The sequence below is a fragment of the Mastigoproctus giganteus genome, chromosome 4 (assembly GCF_048544385.1).
Source record: "Mastigoproctus giganteus isolate SK-2022 chromosome 4, ASM4854438v1, whole genome shotgun sequence".
In the NCBI taxonomy this organism is placed as follows: domain Eukaryota; kingdom Metazoa; phylum Arthropoda; class Arachnida; order Uropygi; family Thelyphonidae; genus Mastigoproctus; species Mastigoproctus giganteus.
In genome coordinates, this window is record NC_143578.1 from 66055287 (window position 1) to 66082729 (window position 27443).

Consider the following 27443-nt stretch of genomic DNA (forward strand, 5'->3'; position numbering starts at 1 on the left):
AAATAAAGCAGAGTAATTTTTATATCATAAAACTTCAGTATTTTTGATGTCAACTTGTTTTGTTTTGCTAAATCTGATAACAATTCCTTTGTGGTGGTTTTTAGCTCAGAGAAATGGCATGAAATTATTGGGGAATAAATATCATTTATGGTTTTATTCTTGTGTTATTTTGCATATTTTCTGTGCAGTTCTTAGCTATTTTCTTCAGTAATCATTAAATTAGTTTTCTGTTTTTGTGATTACATCTGAACTTTTTATTCCTCCAGAAATTAGACCTTGGATAACAACAGTACAGTAATTGTTCAGCATGAAGGTACAGATATATAATGTGCCACTTATTCCACCTGATCTTCGTAGAGAGGAAACTATCATTCATATTGCAGATTCCCTTGATCATCTGCAGAAAATAACAGATGACATTTTCTCTCGAATTACCACACGTGTTGGTGAGTATCGAAGTCGTCTCCAATCCATTAATGAGAGGGCCACTATAGCACAAGCAAAGATTAATAAAATAAGAGGCAGCAATAAAGCTACAAAAGTAAGATTTTTAATTTTTCATTTACTTATTAGACATATTGTAGTTGCATAATTGTGTACAGTACTTGTATATTAAAAAGTTTTGTTTCAAAGTCTATGTAATTAACATATTTACACCGATGAGCCAAAACATGACCAGCAAGTCGAAGCAACTGCAGGTGAACTGTGGTGCGTGCGCATGTCAGGACACGGTATAAAAAACACCTGATACTGAGCACCATTAATCAGTGTTACTCTTGTTCTTCAAATGGGAATGGCAGTGGACTTAAGCGAGTTTGACAAAGGCCAAATTGTAATGGCCAGATGACTGGGTCAGAGCATATCCGAAATGGCACAGCTGGTGGGGGTGCTTACGGTCAACCGTGGTTAGTACCTACCGAAAGTGGTCCCAGGAGGGAAAACCCACAAACCACCGGCTAGGTGTTGGACGACCACAGCTCATCGATGCTCGAGGTAAGCGAAGGCTCTTCCAGATGATACGTGGCAACAGAAGGGTGACTGTGGCGCAACTCGCCGGTAATTAGAATGCTGGTGACAGGAGTAATGTGTCACAACACACAGTACATCGAACCCTGCTGAAAATGGGGCTGTGTAGCCGCAGGCCACTCCAAGTGCCCATGCTAACCACGGTTCACCGGTGATAGCACCTACAATGGGTTGGACCTTGGGTGATTGGAAGAAGGTCATCTGGTCCGATGAATCTTGTGTCCTGTTGCACCATGTGGACGGCCTGGTATGTGTGCATCGTTTACCTGATGAAGTGATGGCACCTGGATGCACCATGGGACGAAAACAAGTTGGTGGCGACAGTGTCATGCTTTGGGTGATGTTCTGTGGGATACCCTGGGTCCAGTCATCCATGTGGTTGGCACTCTGACGTCTGTCACCTACCTAAACATCATTGCTGACCAGGTGTACCCTTTTATGGCAACGGTCTTCCCCTCTGACATTGCAGTCTTTCAGCAGGATAATGTGCCATGCCACACTGCCCGGATTGTTTGAGACTGGTTCGTGGAACATGAGGAAGACTTCCAGGTATTGCCCTGGCCTCCAAATTCCCCAGACATCAATCCCATCGAGCATCTGTGGTTTGTGTTGGAGCAGCAACTCTGATCTGCATCATCTCAATCATGCACCTTACAGGAGTTAAAGGATCTGCTGGTTACATGTTGGTACCAGATACCACAAGACATTTAAAAATCTTGTAGTTTCCATGCCTCGCCGGGTAAGAGCTGGAAACCTAACTACCTAATATGATGTTTGACTGACTGCACATAGAGGACCACGTGCAGTCAAACCTCATATTAGGTAGGTCATAATGTTTTAGCTCATCGGTCTGTGTGAGATCATAAGAATATGATCCAGTCGTTTGTGCTACTCATAAATGATCTCTATCACATTAGGTAGCACATGTAAACAGTTGATGAATATGTAAATACCACATATGACTTTTAAACATACATATGTTGAGAATAATTGTATGGGCTATATACAGTTATATATAGAAAGCATTGTTTCTTAAGGTATGATTGGCATAAGCAAATGGACTTCTGTGCTGTCAGTGACATTTCTTACATATAACACTCAATCTCCAGACAATGATTGTACAGGGTTGAAATTTTTTGGATATAGTAAACTGATGATTACCAGTAATTGGATTCTAGTTGTTTTTTTTGAATTTGGTACCTGTAGACGAGAGTATGGTTACAGGCATATTAATGTGGTATTTGATATATGGTATGTTTCATAAGTAGCTTCATCTTCAAGATGAAGAAAAGTCACCATGATTCATTTAAAAAAGGAGCATTATATAAATTATATATCTGTTCACAGATTCCCCCTCCCCCATATTTCTTGTAATAATTAATCATCCCATATGCCTCTATTTACAAGAGCAAGAGTTCGGAAATATTAGCATTAGCATTTCCAGTGATATATGGTGCAAGAAAAAAGCTTAAAAAAAAAAAGGAACACTTCCCATTTCACCTATACTCCATTCATTCCAAAAGTTTGTCGAGGTCTTCCTTGAATTTATTTAAGCTGTCAACTTCCACAATGACAGATGGAAGTTTGTTGCAGAAATCACCCACCCGCTGGCTAAAAACAAATTTCTGCACATCTATTCTGCAACTGTCTTTTCTCAATTTGAATTTATCCTCTCAAGTGAGTAATCTGAGCAAGAGGAAGAATCCCATCAGCATTGAGATTGCTCAAACCAAAGCCTTAACCCCTTCATGAATTATCCCGAGATATCTCGTTTTTAGTTTTAAAAGTTATTTGGAACTACACAATATATCTCAGGATACAATAATACCCAAAGCAAACAATAATACCATCAAATTTAGGACTGAAATGTATTTTCTCATGCATTTATCTGGCTTAATAGGATAAATCCAACTCAGCAGCCGAAATCACTCAGCGAATCACTAGCAAACTGCATGACATGGCTGACTACCTCAATACCTTCAACCTCCAAATCAACCCCCTAAAATCGGCACAAATAACTTATTCTCTAAAGGGCAGCCCAACAACGTTGGAGCCTGTGCTTAACGGCTCCTCAGTTCCAAGTGTTCAAACACACAAAGACCTGGGGGTCGTTTTCGACTCCAAACTATCTTTCAACGATCACATAAACCTCATACAGTCGAGGCTGAATTCACTACGCTGGGTCGCCAAACAACAGATGCTCCACACCACCGAACCACAACTGGTAAAAAGATACATCGTATCAATCCTTTACCCGACAATACTGTATGCTTCAGAGATATGGCATCGGCCGCCGAATCCAACATTAAAAGAATATTCTCTGCCGAATTCTGGCTTCTAAAATGGGCCAACAGCAAACTCCACCTTCCCCCAGCTCTCAGATCAACGCAGTTAGCAGAAGCTCTTCAACTACGCAGGCTCTGGTCCTACATCGGAGAAAGAAGGCTGCTGTTCACCATCAAGATGGCCACCGGTAAAATTACAGAGCCGAACTTCTGGGATCACTGCTCTTGGCGCATTCCTCCCCCTTATCTCCAGTCTTCAGCACAGCTGCTAGCAAACCGTAACCGGCTAGTACTAACCGACAGATTCCTGCCAAAGCAAACGCTGCCCTCACTGCAGGCCATCGACGGGGACCTCCAAGAAGTGGTCAATAATAAAAAATACAGGAAGGGTATCCTCGTCGAACTGAAAATGTAAAACTGTGCTTTGTTAATAATCTGATGTAACTTATGTTTTCTCATGTATCTTTTGTAAATATGTTTTGTAAACCCCTGGCCCCACCATGCCGTGACAGGACTAATTGTATGTCTATCATTGCTGCAATTAAAGATTCTATTCTATTCTATAAATGCATGAGAAAATACATTTCTCATGCATTTATCGTTGCATTAGTCAGATCAATCCCAAGATTTCCGAGGATTTTCTAACGCCTGGTAGCAAACTACTGGGTTTTGTTTTATTTATATTGTACAGCAATGTCAGAACAGTAGGGCATGTTCCTGTGCCACCAGTAAGCAAAATATAATTTGCTGTCCTAAATGCAGAATACTGAACCCACGAAAATAATTCACAAAAACAATATCGAAAAATATTTTGGTGCCCTCTTGAACTGCCGCCCGTAAGCGATGCTTACCTTGCCTGTCCACTTGTGGCAGCTGTGTGTCAGAATATAGTTAGTTCGCAATTATTTCTTGTGGCGGGAGGTTACTGCTTGTGCGTTCCACTTGAATTTTTAAATTTATTTATATAATGAGTAATGAAGAGCTTTTCTGTGCCTTTCTTTTAGCTCAAGCTCTAATTTATTAAAAAAATCTGTATAATTTGCACTTTTTGGCGTACAAGAGATAACTCGGGATAGCCCAAATGGGTTAATTACTCCCATGTATTTTCTATGAAAAAATTAATAAGAAACAAACAAAAAAAAAAAAACCTATACAATAAGTATTCTCATTATGCATACTTTTGATCTGTAAAATTAAAAAAAAATCGATCCGTTACGGCACATTTTCCAAAAAAAAATGTTCCGAGAAGGGGTTAAACACTTCAATCAGATAATCTCGCAGGTGCCTAGTCTCCAGATGCTGCAATTTGCTGAACTTAAGCCTTTTGTGGTGAGAGCACCCTTTTGTTTCCATCGGCAATCTCGTTCCCTTCTCTGTACTCATTCCAGCAGCTCTACATCATTTCCTGAAATGAGTCCTCCAAACCAGTATGCAGTACTCAAGGTGTGGCCTGACCATTGCCTTATATCTAGGGATAATCACCTCCTTATCCCTGCTAGCAAAATTCCTGTACATCATTGACAAGACCCCATGAGCTGCTCTGGCAGCCTGTCTGCACTGCTCAGAAAACTTTATATCTGACTGTACAGTTACCTCAGGATTTTTTTTCATTCTCCACTACCCTGGGTGTAGTACCACACTGTTGGTACATTACTCTGGGGTTACTGCTACCCATATGCAGTACTTTGCATTTGTCAATGTTAAGCTTCATTTGCCACTTTTCAGCCCATCTGTCCAACTTTTCTAGATTCTTTGTATCATCTGCAAACTTGGACATTAAGCCTGATATACTTTCATCGGTATCATTGATAAATATAGAAAACAACTAAGGGCCCAACATCAAACCCTGGGGGACTCCACTAATAATATTAGTCCACAAAGGGCAGTGTTCTTTGATTACCACGCTCATCTTCCACTTAACCATCCCTTTATCCATAACAGTAAACTGACTGCTCCAGTTTGTACACTAGTCTTTAATGGGCAACAGTATCAAAAGCCTTCCTGAAATCCAAGTATATGATGTCAAAATTATTTTTTTGGATCCAGTTCCTTGGTTACTGCATCGTAGTAACCTATCAGGTTGGTTAGACCAGACTGCCCCCTTAACAAATCCATGCTGTGATTGTAGTATAATTGCATGCCTGTCCAGATAGTCCTGCATTATTTTTTTAACCAGTGATTCCACTATTTTCCCTAGAATAGGTGTTAAGCTAACAGGTCTGTAATTACTCATCTCTACTATTGATTCCCCTTTATGAATTGGGAATATATTTGCACATCTCCAGTCCGTTAGGACCTGCCCTGAATCAAAGGATGTTCTCATAATTATATCTAATGGTTTGCTTACCTCCTTTCCTGCCTCCTTTAGTATAATTGGATAGATAGATTCTATCCACCTCAGGTGCCCTTTTTATGTCCATCCTCAATTTCTCCTCCAATTTCCTTTCAGTTTCAGAAAGTCATTAAGCTTCTCATTGGAGTTTAATAAACTTCTAGCATCCCTCTTCCCTAAAGAATTCCTCATGTGTGAATGTAGATATAAAATGCCTATTCAAGCAACCTGAACAAGTCATTAACAGTTAACCCATACACATCAAGTGGTCCAATATGATTCAACCCTTCCTTCTACTGTTAATATAAATATAAAAGTCTTTGCCAGAGACTTTTCATAATCTGCCTTAGCTCCCTATCCTCCTTTGTGACTTCTTTACAGACTAATTTATATCTAACCATAGGCTTCTGTATCACCTGATAATTTATATGCATCCTATGGACTTTTCTTTTCTGCCAGATGTTTCAATAGTTCATCTGACATCCAGTTAGGTATAAGACTTGAATAGTACTTCTTTGTTAGTATGAAAAGCCTAGTAGCTTCTCTGAATACTTCCCATTTAGAATTTGCTGTTGGTAACATCACCAATTGGTTCCACTGCACACAATTTAAAAACTTGTCAATCAATTCAGCCCTGGAGGGATTGTGCAAGACTCATGGGGTGGAACTTTTCTCAGCAGCATGATCTGTGCTTGTTAATAGAAGAGACTGCTTCTACAGGGATAAGATACACTTAAATAGAAGGGGTGAAAGTGTTTGCTGATGCTATTGAGGCAGTGTTAGGTGGGTTGGAAAACTGCTAGCTTGGGGGGGGGGGATTCACAGACTAAAAGGTTAACAATAGCTGCAGGCAGAGGTGAAAGTGATTCTTGCATTCATTCTATTAGAATGATTAGAGGCCTGGAGGGTGGGGTACTGGGGATTTCATGGAATGCTGAGAGTCATCATGGAACAAATAAATATATGGGCTGTGTTGAGTTAACTAAGAGTAAGAACAGGTGCATGTATACCAATACTAGGAGTATAGTAAATAAATTTGATGAATTTGAAGTGCTGGTCAAAACATCAAAGGTGGATATTGTTGGGATATCACAGATGTGTCAGAGGTATAAGCAGTACAGAATTGGAATTTGTGGAGTACAATGTGAATAGAAAGGATAGGGTGGGAGGAGTGGTTATGCTTTTAGCGGTGTGACTTAAGCAATGGAAAGCAACAATGAGAGTAGGAATGTGTTATAGGCCTAATGACTCTAATGAGTACAACGAACAGTTGTACGGAGAAATAGTGGGCCAGTGAATCAGAATGTCTAATAGTGGGGGATAGGATTTTAACTTCCCAGATATTGAACTGGAACTTGTGGGTTGGTCACTGGCACCCTAGCAAGACTGGATGATTGTTTTCTGCAGCAGCATGTTTGAATGGCAACCAGAGAGATTAATACATTTGATCTAATTATCAGCAGTGATTATTCGTGCATTAAGAATTTGCAGATAAAGGAACCACTGGGTGGTAGTGATCACAGTGTACTGTGTGGGATTTACTTAAAGATATTACTACCATCAGGGGTAAAGGGAAGGGTTTTTGCTTCCGTAAAAGTGACTGCAATGGTCTCAGACAGATTTTAAATTTTATACATCATCATCATCAGCCATTTTCAATCCACTGCAGGATGAAGGCCTCTCCAGCAACTTTCCAGTTCCTTCTGTTTTGAGCACTGGCCATCCATTTACTACTCAAAAACTCATGAATTTCATCTATCCATCTCCGCCTTTGTCTTCCAGGTTTTCTTCTAGCTCCTCTTGGGTACCATTCTGTTATTTTCTTAGTCCATCTGTCATCATGTCTTCGAGCTATGTGTCCTGCCCAAGACCATCTTAGTTCTTTAGTTTTGATAAGAATGTCCTTTACTTGAGTTTGCTGCCTAATCCATGTGTTTCTCTTCTTATCTAACAGTCTGATTCCCAATATAATTCGTTCCATTCTTCGCTGTGTAGTTCTTAGCTTCTCTTCCATTCTTTTGGTGAGTGCCCAAGTTTCACTTCCATAAGTCATGGTGGGGAGTATACATTGATTCATTATTTTACGTTTCAGACAAACTGGGATATTGCTCTTCAGTATGTGACTATATTTCCTGAATGCTATCCATCCAAAATTTATTCTTCTCTTGACTTCCAGCCATTTATCATTATTACAGCTAATAACTTGTCCCAGATAAATATATGACTCCACCTTTTCAATTACTGCTCCTTCAATCATTATTTCCCTTTCCGTGGCATACTTGTTCATCATTACTTTTGTTTTAGCCATATTCATCTTCAGCCCAAAATCCTTACTAACTGTGCATAACTGATTAAGATTTTCCTCTAATTCTTTGGGATCGTGGCTTATGACCACAATGTCATCTGCAAATCGTAAATGGTTTAGGTACTCTCCGTTCACATTGACTCCTTTCTGCGACCAGTCTAATCTTCTGAAAGCTTCCTCAAGGGCAGCAGTAAACAGCTTCGGAGATATTGTGTCTCCCTGTCGAACTCCTTTCTCGATTTTAAATTTGCTACTGTCTTTCTCTAGTCTAATAAAGGATGTAGCACTCTCATATATTTTCTTCAAAATCATAATATATGGAGTATCTATGCCTTGTCTTTCCAGTGCCCGAAACATTGCCTTATGCTGTATGGAGTCAAATGCCTTTTCATAATCCACAAATACCAGGCATAATGGTGTTTTATATTCATTTGCTTTCTCCATTAGCTGTGATATTACGTGAAGGTGATCCATAGTTGAGAATCCTGTCCTAAAGCCAGCTTGCTCTTTCGGTTGATTCTCATCAAGTATTCTTTCTAATCTGTTAGGAATGACCCTTGTGAACAACTTGTAGATATGGGATAACAAACTAATTGGTCTATAATTTCCAATTTCTGATTTATCGCCTTTCTTATGCAGCAAAACTATGATTGCATTATTCTACTGCTTAGGCATCACACCTTTTCTAATGCACTTTGTGAAGAGCCTTGCCAGTTTTTGTGTTATGTCTCTTCCTCCCAATTTTAACAACTCTATAGTAACTTCATCTTCCCCCGGGGCTTTCCGATTCTTCATTTTCTTCAATGCATGTTCTACCTAATCAGGAAGAATATCGGGTATGTTGTATGTGTTGCTACTTTGCAATCCATGTTCCCCACTGCTGGTATCACCCTCGCTCCTTGTATAATTCTTTATAGTAGTCTTCTGCTATTTGAATTATGCCTTCTCTGCTGTTTATAAGTACACCATTGCTATTCTTTAGTTTCAGTATCATTTGTCTTTCTGTATTACTGCTCATGGCTGCTGATTTAAATCCTTTGTTTTCCCTTAATGCTTGTTCTACTTTTCTTGTGTTAAATCTTCTTATGTCCTCTCTGAGTCTCTTTCTAATGGCTTTGCATAACTCAGTATACTCAATTTTCTCCCTGTCAGTGTTTTTCTTGCTGTTCATTTGTCGTCTTTGGTTCATCATGATAAGTGTTTCTTGACTAATTTTTTCTTCTTTGGATTTCTGTTTCCCTATAGGTTTCTTGGGCTTTATCACTTTCAGAAAGTTGTAATATTCCTCGTCGATATCTTGGTCCTGAGCAGTCTGCAGAAGCTCAAACTTGTTCTTAAGTTCCAGTACATACTGCTTTTACTCCTCCTCTGTTATTTCAAAGACCTTTGTATTATTTACTCGAGTCAGTTTTTTCCTTTCCTTTCCTACATCTATATCAAGTGTACATCTTACCATTCTGTGATCACTTCCAACATTTACCTTATTCAGGACGGTAACATCATTCACAATATATCTTCTGTTAGTGAGGATGAAGTCGATTTCATTAGTTGTTAATCCATTTGGACTCTTCCATGTCCACTTTCTGTTCACCCTTTTCTTGAAAAAAGTGTTCATTACTGACAGTCCTTGAGATTCAGCAAATTCCACAAGTCTTTCACCTCTTTTATTTCTTTCACCAATTCCAAAATTTCCTATAGTTCCTCTTTCTGCGCTGTTTTGCCTTTTTCCAACCTTAGCATTGAAGTCCCCCATAATAATAGCGTAGTGGGTTTTCTGCTCATCTAGAAGACTCTCAATTTCAGTGTACATTTCTTCAACCTCTTCATCATCGTGGCTCGATGTTGGTGCATAAACCATTATAATCTTTAGCTTGTACCTCTTAGAAATCTTGAATATTAGTCTTGACACCCTTGGTGATGTACTTTTGAATTCCAAAATGTTGTTTTTAAAATCTTTATGGACCAGAAACCCAACTCCACCTTCACTCCTTTCACTGTTTCCATTGATGTACAGCAGATTTCCACTTGATAAACTTATAAGTGATTCATTTCTTCTTCTTGTTTCAGCCAAACTGATGTTATTCCAATTCACATTTTCTAATTCCTTTTCCAGCTCTAATATCCTGTCTTCACCGATGAGTGATCGTACGTTATAACAGGCCAAGTTCACTTTCCGTGCATGGCAGCCTGGTCGTACCCAGAGATTCTTAGCACCCTCTGCTTCCACTCTGATCCTCTCGCTGCCGTAAGAGGGAGAGTGAAAGCTGCTGGGGACTGAGGGCCATTTGTATTGTTGTGCTCTCATTGCTGGAGGGTTTGGTCTTTTCCTCTTCACGCTGACCAGGCGTCTTGAAGAGAACCACTCTACACGTTCGTTGCCACCTGAGTGACGTAACAGGGCTTACCATCGAGAAGGTGTGCATGAGTGGATTTTAGGGAGGCAGGCCAACCGGACTTCTCCTAAATCTTCTGTAATAGAGAGATATTGGATCCATCAGTGTTTTAGGCTGAGTGTCTGATAACACACAGGATACCTGTTCCCCTCTAAGCCCCAATGTGGGACCCAACTGGTGATGTTACCAACAGCAAATTCTAAATGGGAAGCATTCAAGGAATTAATCATGGAAGGTACTAGGCTTTTTGTCCCAACTAAGAAATACTGTTCAAGGTTTAGGCCTAAATGGATGTCAGATGAACTAATGAGACTTGTGGCAGAGAAGAAAAATGCATGGGATTCATATAAATTATCAGGCGACACAGAAGCCTGTGGTAGATATAAGCTAGTCTTAATCGAGTTACAAAGGAGGTTAGGCAGGCAAAGGCAGATTATGAGAAATCTTTGGCAAAGGATGCTAGGAAAGACAGTGTGTACTTCTTTGCTTATATAAACTCTAGAAGGAAGGGGATGAATAAGATTGGTCCACTTGATATCGATGGTTTGACTTGATGATCCTGCTCTGCTAGCTGACAAGTAATTGAATGGGTGTTTTGAATCTACATTCACGCATGAGGAATTCTTTAGGGAGGTGGAGGCCAGAAGCTTATTAAACTCTAACAGGGAGCATATGATTTTGTAATAACTGAGAACAAAGTGGAGGTAAAATTGTTGAAGTTAAACATAAGAAAGGCACCTGAGGTGGATGGGATCTATCTAGTTATATTAAAGGTGGCAAAGGAAGTAAGCAAACTCTTAGCCATAATTATGAGAGAATCCTTGGGTTCAGGGGAAGTCCCCATGGACTGGATAGGTGTAAATGTTTCCCCATGTCACAAAGAGAGGGTTCAAAGGGTGATATGAGTAATTACAGACCTATTAGTTTGAACTTCTGTTCCAGGTAAAATAATGGAGTCATTGGTTAAACAAGCATTGCAGGATCATCTAGAGAAGACTGCAGTAATGATTCAGACACAGCATGGGTTTGTTAAGGGAAAGTCTTGTCAGACAATTTTGATTGGATACTATGACGTGGTTAGAAAGCAACTGGATGCAAAAAATAATTTTGATTTTGATATCATATATAGTGGAACTTCTCTATTATGAACTTCTATTTAACAAATTTCTCTATATTACAAATTTTTTTCGCAAAACATTGCATCTTGAAACGAAATTACACATAAAATTAACCCCACATAGCAAAGCGTTAGTCTCAATACACAAATTTTTAAAAAAAATTAGTAAAAGCATTTTTGACGATTTTCAAGCATTTACTGCTAAACAGCCATTCAAATATACTGCCTCCTTCCTTCCGAAATTGCACATTAGCATCTGGAATTAAATAATCATCCTTTTAGTGAACACATATGGGTATTGATCCATGTAGGAGGGTCTTTGTTTCATTTTTGTTACAGTTATTAAACCAAATAGGTTTTCTTGAAAGTAGTCGTAAACTTTACAATAAATAGGATAGATTTGTAAATTGATATTGGCTCAGGGGAAAACGAAATTCGCTGCGGTAAACCTTTAGCGTGCTGCGGCGGCAATATACGGAACGCTACCATAGTCGGTTTTTAGTAATGCCTACTGAGTGACATTCGTTTCTCACCTCAACTGTACCACGTGACCCTCCTATCAATCATTATATGATATGTCCTTCTCATCTAACTGGACTCCCAGTAGATGGTTTTCATGAATTTTTTTTTTTTTCTGAAAAGTAACATACAGCATACATTAATCATAAATTTTTTTTCGTGTATATATGAATGAAAGCACAATAAAAGAAATTCACAGTCGTATGTATTTCTTTAAAGTGATTTGTAGGAAAGGTCACGTGATACTGTTGAATTGGCAAGCGAACGTCATTGAGTAGGCGGTACTAACAATTCACTATATGGCCAGTGCAGCGAATATTGTGGTGTATGTATCGGCAAGAGCTGCAGTCCAGTAATTTTTACAATTGTGGAAACAATGTCGAAGAGAGAGTGTTTAAGTATTAATGATAAAGCAAAGATTGTTATGATATTGACCAGGGTTTTAAGAAAAAAGATGTTGCGGAGAATTATGGCATACATGCAAGCAGTTTATCTACGATTTTAAAAAATCGAGAATCAATTTTAAATGCAATTGAAGGAGGAGCAGACAAGAAGCGAATTAAGTTGTGTATATACAAAGATGTTGATGAAGCTGTTCTAAAATGGGTGCAAATGATACGTGAAAAGAATATCGGGCCTAATAATTAAACAACAAACTCTGAAATTTGCACAGTCCCTTGGACATGAATTTAATGCGAGCACTGGGTAGCTAGATAAATTTAAGAAGCACCACAGAATTCTGGAAAAGGTTATTTGTGGAGAAAGCATTAATGTAAGCAAAGAAGATTGCAACAGTTGGAGGAACAATACCTTAAAGAAGATTTTGGAAAAATATGAGCGTAAGGATGTTTTTAATGCTGACGAAATGGGTTTATTCTTTAAATGTTTACTGAATAGAACACTTTCTTTTAAGGATGATAAATGTTTTGCCAGAAAGCAAAGAAAGAATCACTGTGCTAGTTGGAGCAAATATGATAGGAAGTGAAAAATTAAGACTTTTAGTCATCGGAATATCAAAAAACCCAAGATGTTTTAGAGGCACAAAATCTTTGGAAGTTGACTACACCTTTAATAAAAAAGCATGGATGACAAGTGTGATATTCTTGAAGAATGGATATTAAAACTAGACAAGCATATAACAAAAGAAAAAAGGAAAATCATGTTGGTAACTGACAACTGTCCGGCACATCCTGCCAATATTTCTGCCAAACTTAAAAGTGTGAAGTTGTTTTTACCACCAAACATAACGTCAAAACTTCAGCCAGTGGACCAAGCCATATTTAAAACTTTTAAAATTCATTATTGAATGAGAATAATAATGAAGATTGTCAATGCATTATCAGAAAATAGAAACTGGAGGTTATAATTAACCTTAGAGATCGCATCTCTGAACTGGCAAAAGTTTGGACAAACGATGTCACCGAATACACTATTCAAAATTGTTTTTCGAAAGCGGGATTTGCATTGAATACAGAAACCAAACAACAACTGGACGAACAAGATGAACTGCCCCTTTCACAACTGAAAAACTTTTGGACATTATTAGAATCATCCGGAAACATCGAAATGAAATAACACTGGATAGTTAAGTAGCTAACAAACTAAATGAATATTTTGCATCGACATTCATACATGAGGAGTTATTCAGCGAGGGGAATGCCATAGGTGTATTCAACTCTGGCAGTAAGCTAGATAATCTTGTAATAACTGAGAGTAAAGTGGAGGAGAAATTGTTGAAGATAAACACAAGAAAGGCACCTGGGGTGGATGGGATCTATCCAGTTTTATTAAAGGAGGCAGCAAAGGAAGTAAGCAAACCCTTAGCCATAATTATGAGAGCTTCCTTGGACTCGGGAGGGGGGGGTACCCATAGACTGGAGATGTGCAAATGTGACCCCAATTCGCAAAAGAGGATCACAGGCTGACACAAGTAATTATAGACCTGTGAGGTTAACTTCTGTTCCAGGAAAATTAATGGAGGCACTGGTTAAAGAAGCACTGCAGGATCATCTAGACAAGACTTCAGTTATAGCTCGGACACAGCATGGTTTTGTTAAGGGGAAGTCTTGCCTGACCAATTTGATTGGATACTATGATGCAGGGAATAACTTTGATATTATATACTTGGATCTTAGAAAGGCTTTTGATACTGTTGCACATGGAAGACTGCTGCACAAATTGGAGCAGTGTGGCATTGGAGGCAAATTGCTGCTGTGGATAAAGGGGTGGTTGAGGGGGAGAAGACAGAGTGGTAATCAATGGACACTGCTCTTCGTAGACTAATGTTATTAGTGGAGTCGCCCAGGGTTCAGTGTTGGTTCCATTGTTGTTTTCTGTCTTTATAAGTAATATTGATGATGGTATATCAAGCTTAATGTCCAAGTTTGCAGACGATACGAAGGTTGGCAGGGTTGTTAAGGACACTACTGACTCTGTGCTGCTGCAACAGGATCTGGAAAGGTTGATCAGATGGGCTGAGAGGTGGTAAATGAAGTTTAACATTGACAAACGTAAAGTACTGCATATGGGAAACAGCAACCCCAGAGCAATGTATCAACTCTGTGGTACTACACTGACAGTGGTAGAGAATGAAAAGGACCTGGGGGTAATTGTGCAGGCAGATATGAAGTTCTCTGAGCAGTGCAGACGGGCTGTAAGAGTAGCTCATGGTCTCATCTTGTCAATAACATACAGGAATTTTTCTAGCAGGGATAAGGAAGTGATTATCCACTTGTATAAGGCAATGGTCAGGCCACACCTTGAGTACTGTATACAGGTCTGGAGGCCTCATTTCAAGAAGGATGTAGAGCTGCTGGAACAAGTACAGAGAAGGGCAACAAGATTAGTGAATGGAACAGAGGGTTGCTCTTACGAAAAAAGGCTTAAGTTCTGCAAATTATTGTCTGGAGACGAGGCACCAGCGAGGTGATCTGATAGAGGTGTATAAAGCATTGAATGGTTTGAGCATCTCAGTGCTGGTGGGATTCTTCCTCTTGCTCAGAATAATCACCTGAGAGGGCATAAACTCAAATTGAGGAAAGACGGATATAGAATAGATGTGCGGAAATTTGCCTTTAGCCAGCCGGTGGTTGGTTGGTGGAACAGACTTCTATCCCTTGTTGTGGAGGTTGATAGCCTAAATAAATTTAAGGCTCAGCTGGACAGGTATTTCGAACAAACGGAGGGGTGAAGTGGAAGTGGTTTTTTTTTTTTTTTTTTTTTTTTTTGCTGATGCTGCATAAGCTTGCTTTCTTGCATCATATGCCTCTACTAATGCCAATGCTAAGTTTTTGTAGATCAAGATCTGACTACAGCAGAACATCCAAATGAAGATGAAATACTGCTGAACAGCCATGATCACGAAGAAATTAACGATGATGCTGAAGACGCATCAGAACAACCCATAGAAAAGCCAACTCGCGAAGAAATGATTAATGCTTTTTAAAACAGTGCGTAAGGGGTACAGTTTTGTGAAAATGTTCCTGATAATGTTTTTAATGCTCTGAACAAATGCCAGGTTTTCTTTGAGAATCAGACAATTTTTTAATTGTACTGTGCAGACGAAAATTACATATTTTTTTTTAATTTGTGATACTTACCGGCAAAAATTGTGTAAAAGTAATTTAAATAAGTATGTTTTTGAAATAAAATACATTAAAAATAATGTAGATTCGTTTTCATTTTCTAATAAAAAAGATATCCTCTGTATAACGAAATTTCTCTATAACGAATTTTTTCTCTGGATTTATCGAATTCGTTATAGGGAAATTCGACTGTACTTGGATTTCAGGAAAGATTTTGATACTGTTGCACATTGAAGACTACTGTATAAATTGGAGCAGTATGGTATTAAGGGCAAGTTGCTACAATGGATAAAAGGATAGTTGAGTGGGAGAAAACTGTTGTAATGAATGGATGCTGCTCTTCGTGGACTAATGTTATTAGTGGAGTCCCCCATGGTTCGGTTCTGTGTTGGGCCCAATTTTATTTTGTATGTTTATCAATGATATCGATGAAGGTGTATCAGGCTTAATATCCAAGTTTGCAAATAATACTAAGGTTGGCAGGGTTGTTAATGGCAGTGTGCTACTGCAAACAGGATCTAGACAAGTTGGGAAGATGGGCTAAATGTCAACTGAAGTTGAACATTGACAAATGCAAAGTACTTTTTATGGGTAGAAGTAACCCCAGAGAAACGTACCAAGTGTATGGTACTACACTTAGGGTGGTAGAAAATGAAAAAGACCTGGGGGTAATTGTGCAGTCAGATATGAAATTTTCTGAGAAGTGCAGACAGGCAGGCAGTCTGAGCTGGCCATGGGGCATTGTCAATGATATACAGGAACTTTGCTAGTAGGGAAAAGGTGATTATCCCTTTGTATAAGGCAGTGGTCAGGCCATGCCTTGAGCACTGCTTACAGGTCTGGAGGCCTCTTTTTAGGAAGGATGTATAGTTGCTCGAGCGAGTACAGAAAAGGGCAACAAAAGGGTGGTCCTGTCGAGAAAGGCTTAAGTTCTGCAAATTGCTGTGTCTGGAGATTAGGCACCTGTGAGGTGATCTGATTGAGCTGCATAAGGCCTTGGGTGGGTTGAACAGGCTGAATTCTAATGGGATTCTTCCTCTTGTTCAGATTACTAACCTGAGGGGGCATAAATTCAAATTGAAGAAACATGGTTGTCGAATAAATGTGCGGAAATTTGCCTTTAGCTAGTGGGTAGTTGATTGCTGAAACGCGCTTCCATCTATTGTTCTGGAAGTTGGTAGTTTAAATAAATTCAAAAAGGAACGGAACAAACTTTTAGAAGGAATGAATGTGTGAAATAGTGGTTTTTTTTTTTTTTTTTTTTGGCTGATGCTACATAAGCTTGCTTTCTTGCATCACATGCCTCTACTACTGCGACTGTGTTGCTGTTTGGTATACTCAGCACAGTCAGTAGGCCTATAACACACTCCTACTCTTGATTTTGTTTTCCCAGTGCTTATATCACACCAAACTTACTGAACATTGCACTCATCACTCAGTAAACTGGATGCACTGCCTTAGATTTAATATTCTTTTTAACTAAGAGCATAATCTCTCCTGTCCTTCCTGTATACATTTTTCTGTATACATGTGAACATATTCAAATTCAGAACTTCCTGTATACATGTGAACATATTCAAATTCAGCATCACTTATGTCTGAGTGACACCATGTCTTTGCTATTCCTACAATGTCTGCATTTGATGACTTAATCAGTACTTCAAATTTATTTACAATGCTCCTCGCATTAGTGTAGTATACCTGCATGTTTTCTTACTCTTTGTTACCCTAACACAGATCATGTATTCATTTGTTTAATGATGACCCGTAATTGGCATTTACGATTAGGGAAGTTTTCTGCTTACAGACACTATGCCGAGCTGCATTCCATCTAGCAAGGTCATACATGAGATGCATGTCTGCCATCTCTCTCGATTTGAATAAGCCACTATTATCACAGCAAATGCATAGTATCAAACTTTTAATAACAAGCTCCAAATGTAGTGCCCTTGTCAGAAGAACTAACTGAAATCACTCAAATAATGATATGGGATTTTGTTTACGTAACTTGCAAGACCCTTTATAAGATATTGTCAACAGTTGAATGGAGCCAGTTGTGCTAACTCAGTTTATGGAAAGAACTGCTGGAACACAAAAATGGCTGTAACATGGAAACAAGGCAAAATCAGACCTATGGCTATGTGAACTTTTTTTTTTTTTTATTGTTTTTAAGCCCTAACTCCATCCCTGAAGTGGGTCCCACATGTTATGATACACCCTGTATAGGGGGCAGGTGAAAATTATGTAGTAACACTGATATGCAGTTTCAGAAGGTTTATTGAGGAAACATAAAGAAAAATGAATTTCAGATATATTAAATATATATAAATAGGTACATTTACAGGAGTTATGAGACATTTAAATTATCCATCAGTAGCAAACATAACACGAATGGCTTTTTTGCGCAGTCTGGCATGATGGCGTAAATATCAGCTGTATTTTGCTGCTTTCTCTTGTATCAGCACGCTGAACCATTACAGTCAGTGTAGTTTACTGTACTGGTAACTTGGTTACGTGTTCCCTTTCTGTGTTATCACAAGTCTACTCTAACTGATTTAATAGCAGTTGAACAACCAGTTAACTACTCAGTACTATACAGGAATAGCAACACCAATATCCACATGGATTTAGTGTTTCTGTTAAAGCGGTGTCAGGGGGAATTTCCCCCAACTCTACTCCACATGGTCTTTTGTCTGTTTTTTTATGATGTTGGGGAAACTTCCCCCGGCACTGTGAGGGATTAACCCCAACTTCACACTCCACATGGACTATGTTCCAGACATTAGCTCATATAGGCTATAGCAGTCAATGTCCATCACGGGTACCCATGTACACTGAGAAACACAACAAATTGTACCTTGCATGTATACATGAAACTGTACCACAGAGGTGGAATATGAAAATTTTAGTCTATTGAACACTCGCATGATCTAAACCCAGTTGAGCATGTTTGGGACTTACTGGAAAAGGGCATTTGACATCCACCTGACAATGTGTGGGTGTTGTCAACTGGACAGTGCGCTACCTTCCTTGTTAGTCACGATTATAAAAACCATGAGACACAAGTACAAAGGCAATACATCGTGACTCTTGATGGTAAACTGATTAATACTGTACCATGATAATGACTACGATGTCTAGACATTTTTATACATTGAGTAAAAAAAAAAAATTTCTGTTCCACCAACGTTGTGCCATTGAGGTGATTTTTGTACTGATATAGTCCAGCGAGTTGCTACAACTTCAAGTATTTAATACACTCATAGCATAAGCTGTATGACTTTGAGAATAAATTTTGCAATATGTGGACTTAGTTTGGTATCATGAATTCCTAAGACCAAAATGTATTTCCTTATGGCAGTCAGAAGTCTGCTGGCTCCAACCAGAATTTATAGATAGCAAGTTGCCAGCTGAGTTTTCGAGCATTAAATTAAATATTATTTAACTTTAAAACTTTCATAAGTATATTTGTATTGGGAAACCAGTTCAGCTTCCAGTATTGCTATTTGGGGAACAAGTTTTTTGAACCAATTTGAACTGCTTTAACAAAAAAAAAAAGAAAAAAGAAAAGGAAAAAAAATAGATATTTTCAGTATCACTTTTGTTAATTTCAGTGTAATAACCTTCCTGGCATCCTTGTGCACTTGTCAGTTCCCTTGGTTAGGGAACTAATGACAAGTGCACAAGAAAGCTTCAAATATAACAGATTATATCAAATCGTGCTTGGCATCTGAACAATTCCTCATAGCAGTTAAAAGTGTGAGAGAATATTTAGCCAGGCAGGGGAACAAAACTGAGTTCAAATCTCTTTGGTGAAACATTTGGAAATACTTTTGACAGTCAAATCTAAACAAAGAGTATTGTTGTTTTAAACGAAGCTTTAACCTATTTCTTAAGAGAGCAAAGTTCTAGCAGAATCTTTCTTGAAGCAGTCATAATCAATTGATGCCTAACAGAAATCCATACAAAAGACAATCCTAAGTAACGGAATATTTGAAAGTATACTGTACTGGTAATTTATTTGCAAACAACTGTTTTTTTTTGCAAAAGGTCCTGTTTTCCTCCTGCTCACAGTTACCCAATCTGCAGCTTTTTAAAAGCTGCAGATTGGATCAAGTTTCTGTCCCCCCCCCCTTCAGATTTTGAGCTAAAAGCCACTACTAGAACTTAAATCTTTAGAGAAAAAGACAAAAATTATGCTGTTGAAGGGGTATCTTTTCCCTAGTAGACTGCCTATTGTTCATTTGTCTGGCTTCTCTCTCTCTCTCTCTCTCTCTCTCTCTCTCTCTCTCTCTCTCTAAAATATTCTTTTGTAGCATTATATACAGCAGGTGTCTTTCCTTGAGAGCCAATGGAGTGAATGAGCAATTTCTTGAGGATGCATGAAGTTGATCAAAGCATCATGCTCTTCAAGTGAAGTTTCACAAATGTTGCCGATCCACCAGTTGTCATTAATGCAAAGAATTACTAAAAATGATAATTCTTTGGTGCTTTGCAACATAATGGTGGCAGGAAGGATTTGAAATTTCTGTCTGATTCTGCAATAAAGTCCTTTATCATTAACTGTTTCATAACAGCTAACATAACATGCTGTTATGAATCAGCTTTTCTGCAATGAATCAGCTTTTCATCAGTAGGTACAAAGTGATGGTTTTCCCTTGTTTCAGCATCATTATGACCATCTTTGAATCTTACTTCTTGAAGTGGACTGTATGCCCGCCTCAATTTTGTCTTTGGAACAAAGAAGAATTTATCATCACAAAATGTGAATAAGTCAGCTGTTGTTAGAATTTGGTTTCCAAAGAGCGCTGAATACTTGCTCATCCAGGTATCTGCTATGCCATCCTTCATGCAGCTAACTGTTCCACCAGTTGTATCAAATAGTGACTTATCATGGCTTGTTCAAAAAAAAAAAAAAAAAAAAAAACATTCTGCAGTAATACCAAAATCAATTAGGGTGACACAAATTGGTGAAATTCTTATATTGAGCAGTAGAGCCAATAATAGCTGTGCTTGATTTCTGTGAAAGTGCTCTTCAGGTGATTATCAATTTTGTCAAATAAATGTGTCAAATTCTGTGCCCATGTAGTAAACTACAAATGGGTGTAGTTTACTACATGGGCACAGAAGCTGGCTGGTTTCCCAATGAAAGCCTTGAATCGTATCTTGCACAAAAAATTAATAGTTTTCAACAAAATCCATCAAAATAACTATTTCCCCTGCTTTAAGTTTTCCTTTGTTAATTTTAGACGATAATTCTTTGGTGCTTTGAAACATAATGGTGGCAGGAAGGATTTGAAATTCTTGTGTCTATTTTTGCAGTGAAGTTCTCTATTGTTAGCTGTTTTGTTTCAGTGAGTCTCAATCTATGTGGACTCATTGCTTTAACTCAATCATTTCTTCAAGGTCATTGTCTTTTTTTTTTATGTGAACCCCAAACACGAGAGGTACTAGAACCTATAGTACTTAGTACCGTGCTTGGGTTGGAGGTTGAGAAGACGAAAGAAGATATTTGTTGACATTGGACTTGAACTTCTGTAGATTGTAATTTTCAGGAAATACGTATGAAGGAAGGTTGTTCCAGAAAACGGCAGTTGAATGAATAAATGAGGAAGATGAAAAGTTGATTCTGTGGGTTTGAAGTTGGACAGTAAATGGATGTTGGCTGGTGGCGGCACGTGTTCAGACTGTTTTGAAAGAGAGAGCAGGAATTATAGAAGCCAATTCAGAAGAACAGTGCCCATGGAAGTATCTGTAGAATAGGCATGCAGCAGAAACAGTATGTCTATGAGAAAGAGAGTGGAGAGACTCTGTTAGAGATGAATCATTAATTAACCTAACTGCCCTCTTCTGAATGGAATCAAGAAGCCTGAGAGAGGTTTTGGGGGCACCACCCCAGATGTTGGAGCAATATTCCATGGCAGGGTGGATTTGCGATTTATACAGAGTGAGCAACTATTTGGAAGAAAAGTAACCCCGAGAGCGAAAGAGAAAACTAAGTTTTTTAGATGTAGAGGAAGCAATATTTGTAATGTGCTTGTGCCAAGAGAGATTAGAAATCAGGGTAATCCCCAAAAGAGATATATCATTTTGCCTAGAAATCGGAGTGTCACTAAAGATAAGCATAAAAGCAGAAGAATCCTTTTTGCGAGATATAAGACAAGACTGAGTTTTAGCAGAGTTGAAATCAACTAAGTTGTCTTTGCCCCACTGGAGAATTACCTGAAGATCAGCATTTAAGGAATTGGTAGCAGATTTTCGAGAAGTTGAAGCTGATTGAGCAGGACAAGGTTTCTCAAAATGGAAAGTGGAATGCAATGTGCTATCATCGGCAAAACTATGGATAGGATTTCCAGTCAATGGAAGAAGGTCATTAATATACAAGAGGAAAAGAGTGGGGGAAAGAACTGAACCTTGGGGGACACCGGCATTAGTGGATATGTTAGAAGACAGAGAGCCATCTACCATCACCCTCAGTGAGCGATCAGAGAGAAAACTGGATAACCAATTACTAAAAACAGTTGGCAAACCATAAGATGGAAGCTTGTTTAGAAGACCTTTATGCCAAACACAATCAAAAGCCTTTGAGATGTCAAGAGCAACTACTTGTGTTTCACCGAACCTTTCCATTGAATTAGTCCATAAATGGGTAACAAAAGCTAGAATATCACCAGTGGATCGACACTGACAGAATCCATACTGGCGATCGTTGATCACACTGAAGGTTTCTAGGTAGTTTAAGAGTTGCCGGTTAATTGATTTCTCCATTACTTTAGAAAGAGTAGAAGTAATTGAAGAAAGAAAGAGTAGAAGTTCCCTTTTTAGGAACTGGTTGGATATGAGCAAATTTCCAAGCAGAAGGAAAAACACGTTTGGAATAAGAAAGTGAAAAAAGGCGGCAAAGAATAGGAGTAAGTTCAGGAGCACAGGTTTTGAGAACAAGTAGGGAAATACCATCAGGACCTGGAGCTTTCTTAGCATCAAGATTCATCAAAATCCTTTTGATGGAAGACCACAGGAGACATTGAATGGAGCGTGTTGGGAATGGTGGGAGGTGTTTTACAAGATCATTAATACATGAACTGGAAGAAAAATGGGATGCTAGCAGGTCAGCTTTATCCTTGGCTGAAGTGACAACAGAACCATCTGGTTTGGACAGAGGTGGGAGCAGAGATGGGCAAAAGTTGCAGCCAATAGCTTTGGCAAGAAACCAGAATGCTCGGCTACCATTAGGGCAAGAAGCAAGTTTTCTATTCTTAGTCTGTTCAAACTCTAGTTTGGACTGATTAATAACTGCTTTACAATTGTTGCGAGCTTTGGTGTAGGCAGAAAATGAAACTGAAGAATTAGAAACAATCCAATTACGATATGCAACATTCTTCTCTTGAACAGCCTTAGCACATTTAATAAAGGACGAGATTTCAAAGTGGAGTGTGGGATAAAGGATTCCATTCCTGCAAGAATAATTTCACGACACGATCTGAGCAAATGTTGACATCAGAAGTTTTGAAACAGTAATCCGACCAAGGAAAAGAAGAAAAGAGAAAAGAAGTCTCGCAGGTCATTCCATTTTGCATTCATGTAATGCCAAACAACATGAGGTTGGGAATAGCCATGAGATAAAGGTTCCATTGGAGAAGAGACAATCACCAAGTTGTGATTTGAAGTGCCTAAAGGACTTCTCACTTCGACTGTGTACTTAGAAGGGTTGTTTGTGAGAAAAAGATCAAGCGTATTGGCTGTATGATTAGGATTGTCCAGTATTCTTGAATGTAAATGAACAATCTGTGCTAGGTCATTAGCAATTGCAAAAGCCTCAGCATCTCGACCTGCTGGGTCGGTGTGACTAGAAAACGGAAGCCAGCTGGAGTTGTGAACATTATAATCACCAAGGAAAATTACCTCACTGTTAGGAAAGTTGGACTGGAGAAAGTCAAGTTGCAAAGAGAGGAAGTCAGAGCTCCAAGTGATTAGTGGAGTTGGGAGAGCAGTCGAGACAACAGATGAATTTGATACAATGAGGTAGAGAGATTTTAAGCCAGAGAAGATCAAAGAGAGGAGATTCCAAATTGCCAAGTCTCTGACAGGGAATATCAGAACGGACATATGCACAAGTACCACCTTTGAGGCGAAAGGAATCATACAGCGAATAATTTTGGCATCTGAGATGAGCAGTAGTTGAATCAACCAGTAACTGAGATTCTGTCAGAAAAAGTATATGGGGTTTGGCAGACTGCAAGTGGAAATGGACATCGTTGAGATTAGAATTGAGACCACGTATATTTGTGAAATGAATTAGGAAGTGCTTGGGAGGTTTACATCTTTTCGCAGATAAGCTTGCTATATTAGTTCGACAATTCATGGTGTATTCAATAGTAAGAAAAAGTGGGTGGAACATGCTGTATGAAGTAATGAAATTTTTTGATATGCCGTACAAGTGGTAAGAATATACCCAGATCCTTGACATAACGTGGCCTCGACAATGCTCCCTGCATACCACTACTTGGACTCCTCCAGTCACTATCTGGCAGAGTAGAGGTAGCAAGATTATACACTATTCGATCCGGAAGCCTCCTAGAGAGTTACCAATAGGTTCGGTCCGGTGAACTAACTAACGGCCGGCCTGCAAACACTGTTTTAGAGCTGTATCCTCGAAATGTAAGGAATATTGGATCTCGCCACGACGTTCATCATAACCTCAAAAGTCATCAATCATACTGCATGATGGAAGAGATAGGGAAGGGTTGGCCGGAACTTAGCTCTAGAGACTAAACATGGGTTCCACCACTTCAAGCCTCCAATAAGCAAAGTGGTGGTATTTCACCGGTTGATGAGAGTCATCTACCACCTAGTACTGCCTGGTAACACAGAGGGGTGGCGTTCCTCCATGTGGTGTGGGTGCCACACCTCAACCCCCTGTTTATGTTGGTTTACACCTGGGTGATCACCCACCATGTACTTGTGCATGGAGGTTATACCCAGGATTACTAACAGTCCCACCATCGTGAAGGTGCAAGCAGAGGATTTGGCTGTCACAGACCGTCCGGACTTCACCGAAATTAGGTCCACTTGACTTGAGTGTCACCCGAATATCAGTTCCATCAGCGTTTTAGACTCCCTGGTAGCAAGTACAGCTTGTCTGGCATATCTCAGAGAATGTCTGTAACAACCTCAAGGACAACCTCAAGTACTAGAAACATTCTAGGAATATTTCTAGTACTTTGATTCCAGAGCATTGTTCACACCATTGAAGCATACCATCTTTGGATTCTAAATTGCATTCTTACCAATGAGAATATTGTAATCTTAAAATAAATTTAAGATTTTTATGAATTGTGTATACACAAATGGAATGTGTCCCTGCTGAACCAACCATCACACACACCACTTCGGACGAAGCTCACAAAACTTTGAAAACCCAACTTTAGGTCCATTCCAGTGTTGATAGACTATATACATTTCCTTTAGATTGCTATGCAGTAATCACTTCTGCATCTTTTCTTCTTCAGCATTTCTAACAGAAATGAAATCCTTCTTTCCAGGGCACATTTGACTATTCACAAATTCACCATCTTGAAAGAAGTCAACCACTTTATGCTTCATGTTTTAAGAAAGCATCTTTTTCCTCTACTTTTTTTATTTATTTATTTTTTTCCCCTGGAATTTTGACTATTCTGAAATATCAGACTCTTCCATTGTCTTCCTTATTGTCCAACTGACTGGTGCTAATATCAGAATTTGGAGTTGTTCTGACCTGCTTGATATTTTTAATTTTTGCTTCAATCCTTTCAACAGCTGAGCATAATCTAAACAGTCTCCACACTGCTTACTTGTACTAAGTTTCGCAACATCATAGGAATTAAGGCCTCCAACATTTGCAGTTTTATTGATAATTACATTTTGTACTTGACTAATATTCCACTTTGCATAGCCATGTGAATCCCTTTTGGAAATTCATTGAAATCTTAGGGGCAAAATACCTCTAGCAGTCAAACTTGTATTTAGACTTTCTGAAACATCCATTTTATCATCCTGATCACATCCTTTGCTGATGATATCTGTTGTGCTTTCTGGCTATTATGATTGGTAAAGCTTCTGGCCTGGCTTTATATCAATTTTAGTTGTCTTTCAAATAGTCTGAATTTGAGAAATTGATTATTTAAGCTTTTCTTGATTATGTGGTTTTTCTTTCCAAAAGGATTACAGCAAGATTTTTGCAAAAATTCAAATTTTATTAAAAGCAAAGCTTCATGGTTCTGGGCAGATCTGGGATGTGTTATTGAATTTCACTCCACACAGGCTTATCAACTTCTGATCTTTTAGGGAAAACTTGTGTGTTGATTTCAGCCCACATTTGCTCTGAAGGGACACCACATGGCACATGGAATTGTCAGCACAACCTATAGTGCATGCAATGAGCTTATCTCGTGTATCTTCTGATTCCATGGAAGCAATGCAAATCGTGTATCTTCTGATTCCATGGAAGCAATGCATTTTGATATTCGGAGTGCAGTATGATTGATGACTTTTGAGGTTATGATGAACGTTGTGGCGAGATCCAATATTCCTTACATTTCGAGGGTACAGCTCTAAAACGGTGTTTACAGGCCGGCTGCTAGTTAGTACACTCTACCAAACCTATTGATAACTCTCTAGGAGGCTTCCGGATCAGCTAGTGTATAATCTTGCAGCCTCTACTCTGCCAGATAGTGACTGGAGGGAGTCCGAGTAGTGTGTATGCGGGGAGCATTGTCGAGGCCACGTTATGTCAAGAATCTGGATATATTCTTACCACATGTATGCCATATCCAAAAATTTCATTACTTCATACAGCATGTCCCAACCACTTTTTCTTACTATTGAATACACCATGAATTGTCAAACTAATAGAGCAATCTTATCTGCGAAAAGATCTAAACCTCCCAAGCACTTCCTAATTCATTTCACAAATATACTTGGTCTCAATTCTAATCTCAGCGATGTCCATTTCCACTCAGTCTGCCAAACCCCATATACTTTTTCTGACAGAATCTCAGTTATCGGTTGATTCAACTGCTGCTCATCTCAGATGCCCAAATTATTTGCCGTATGATTCCTTTCGCCTCGAAAGTGGTACTTGTGCATATGTCCGTTCTGATATTTCCTGTCAGAGACTTGGCAATTTGGAATCTCCTCTCTTTGATCTTCTCTGGCTTAAAATCTCTCTACCTCATTGTGTCAAATTCACTGTTGTCTCTACCGTTCTCCCAACTCCACTAATCACTTGGAGCTCTTTGACTTCCTCTCTTTGCAACTTGACTTTCTCCAGTCCAACTTTCCTAACAGTGAGGTAATTTTCCTTGGTGATTTTAATGTTCACAACTCCAGCTGGCTTCCATTTTCTAGTCACACCGACCCAGCAGGTCGAGATGCTGAGGCTTTTGCAATTACTAATGACCTAGCACAGATTGTTCATTTACCTACAAGAATACCTGATAATCCTAATCGTACAGCCAATACGCTTGATCTTTTTCTCACAAACAGCCCTTCTAAGTACATGGTCGAAGTGAGAGGTCCTTTAGGCACTTCAGATCACAACTTGGTGATTGTCTCTTCTCCAATGGAACCTTTATCTCATTGCTATTCCCAACCTCATGTTGTTTGGCATTACAAGAATGCAAGATGGGATTGACCTGCGAGACTTCTTTTCTTCTTTTCCTTGGTCGGATTACTGTTTCAAAACTTCTGATGTCAACGTTTGCTCAGATCATGTCAGTGAAATTATTCTTGCAGGAATGGAATCCTTTATCCCACACTCCACTTTAAAATCTCGTCCTTTATCTAAACCTTGGTTTTCCAATAATTGTGCTAAGGCTGTCCAAGAGAAGAATGTTGCATGTCGT

At 38.9% G+C, this 27443-nt stretch overlaps 1 protein-coding gene across 2 annotated transcripts in view; it reads left to right on the forward strand.

Moving 5' to 3' along the window:
- The window catches only part of wash (WASH complex subunit washout), a 93028-nt gene that overhangs the window by 10157 nt on the left and 55428 nt on the right, over window positions 1-27443 (forward strand). For both annotated transcript variants that reach the window (XM_090371584.1, XM_090371585.1), the window contains exon 2: window positions 267-541. In XM_090371584.1, the coding sequence (XP_090227710.1) occupies window positions 308-541 (234 nt within the window). In that variant the 5' untranslated portion in view covers window positions 267-307. The remainder of the gene's footprint in view (window positions 1-266; window positions 542-27443) is intronic.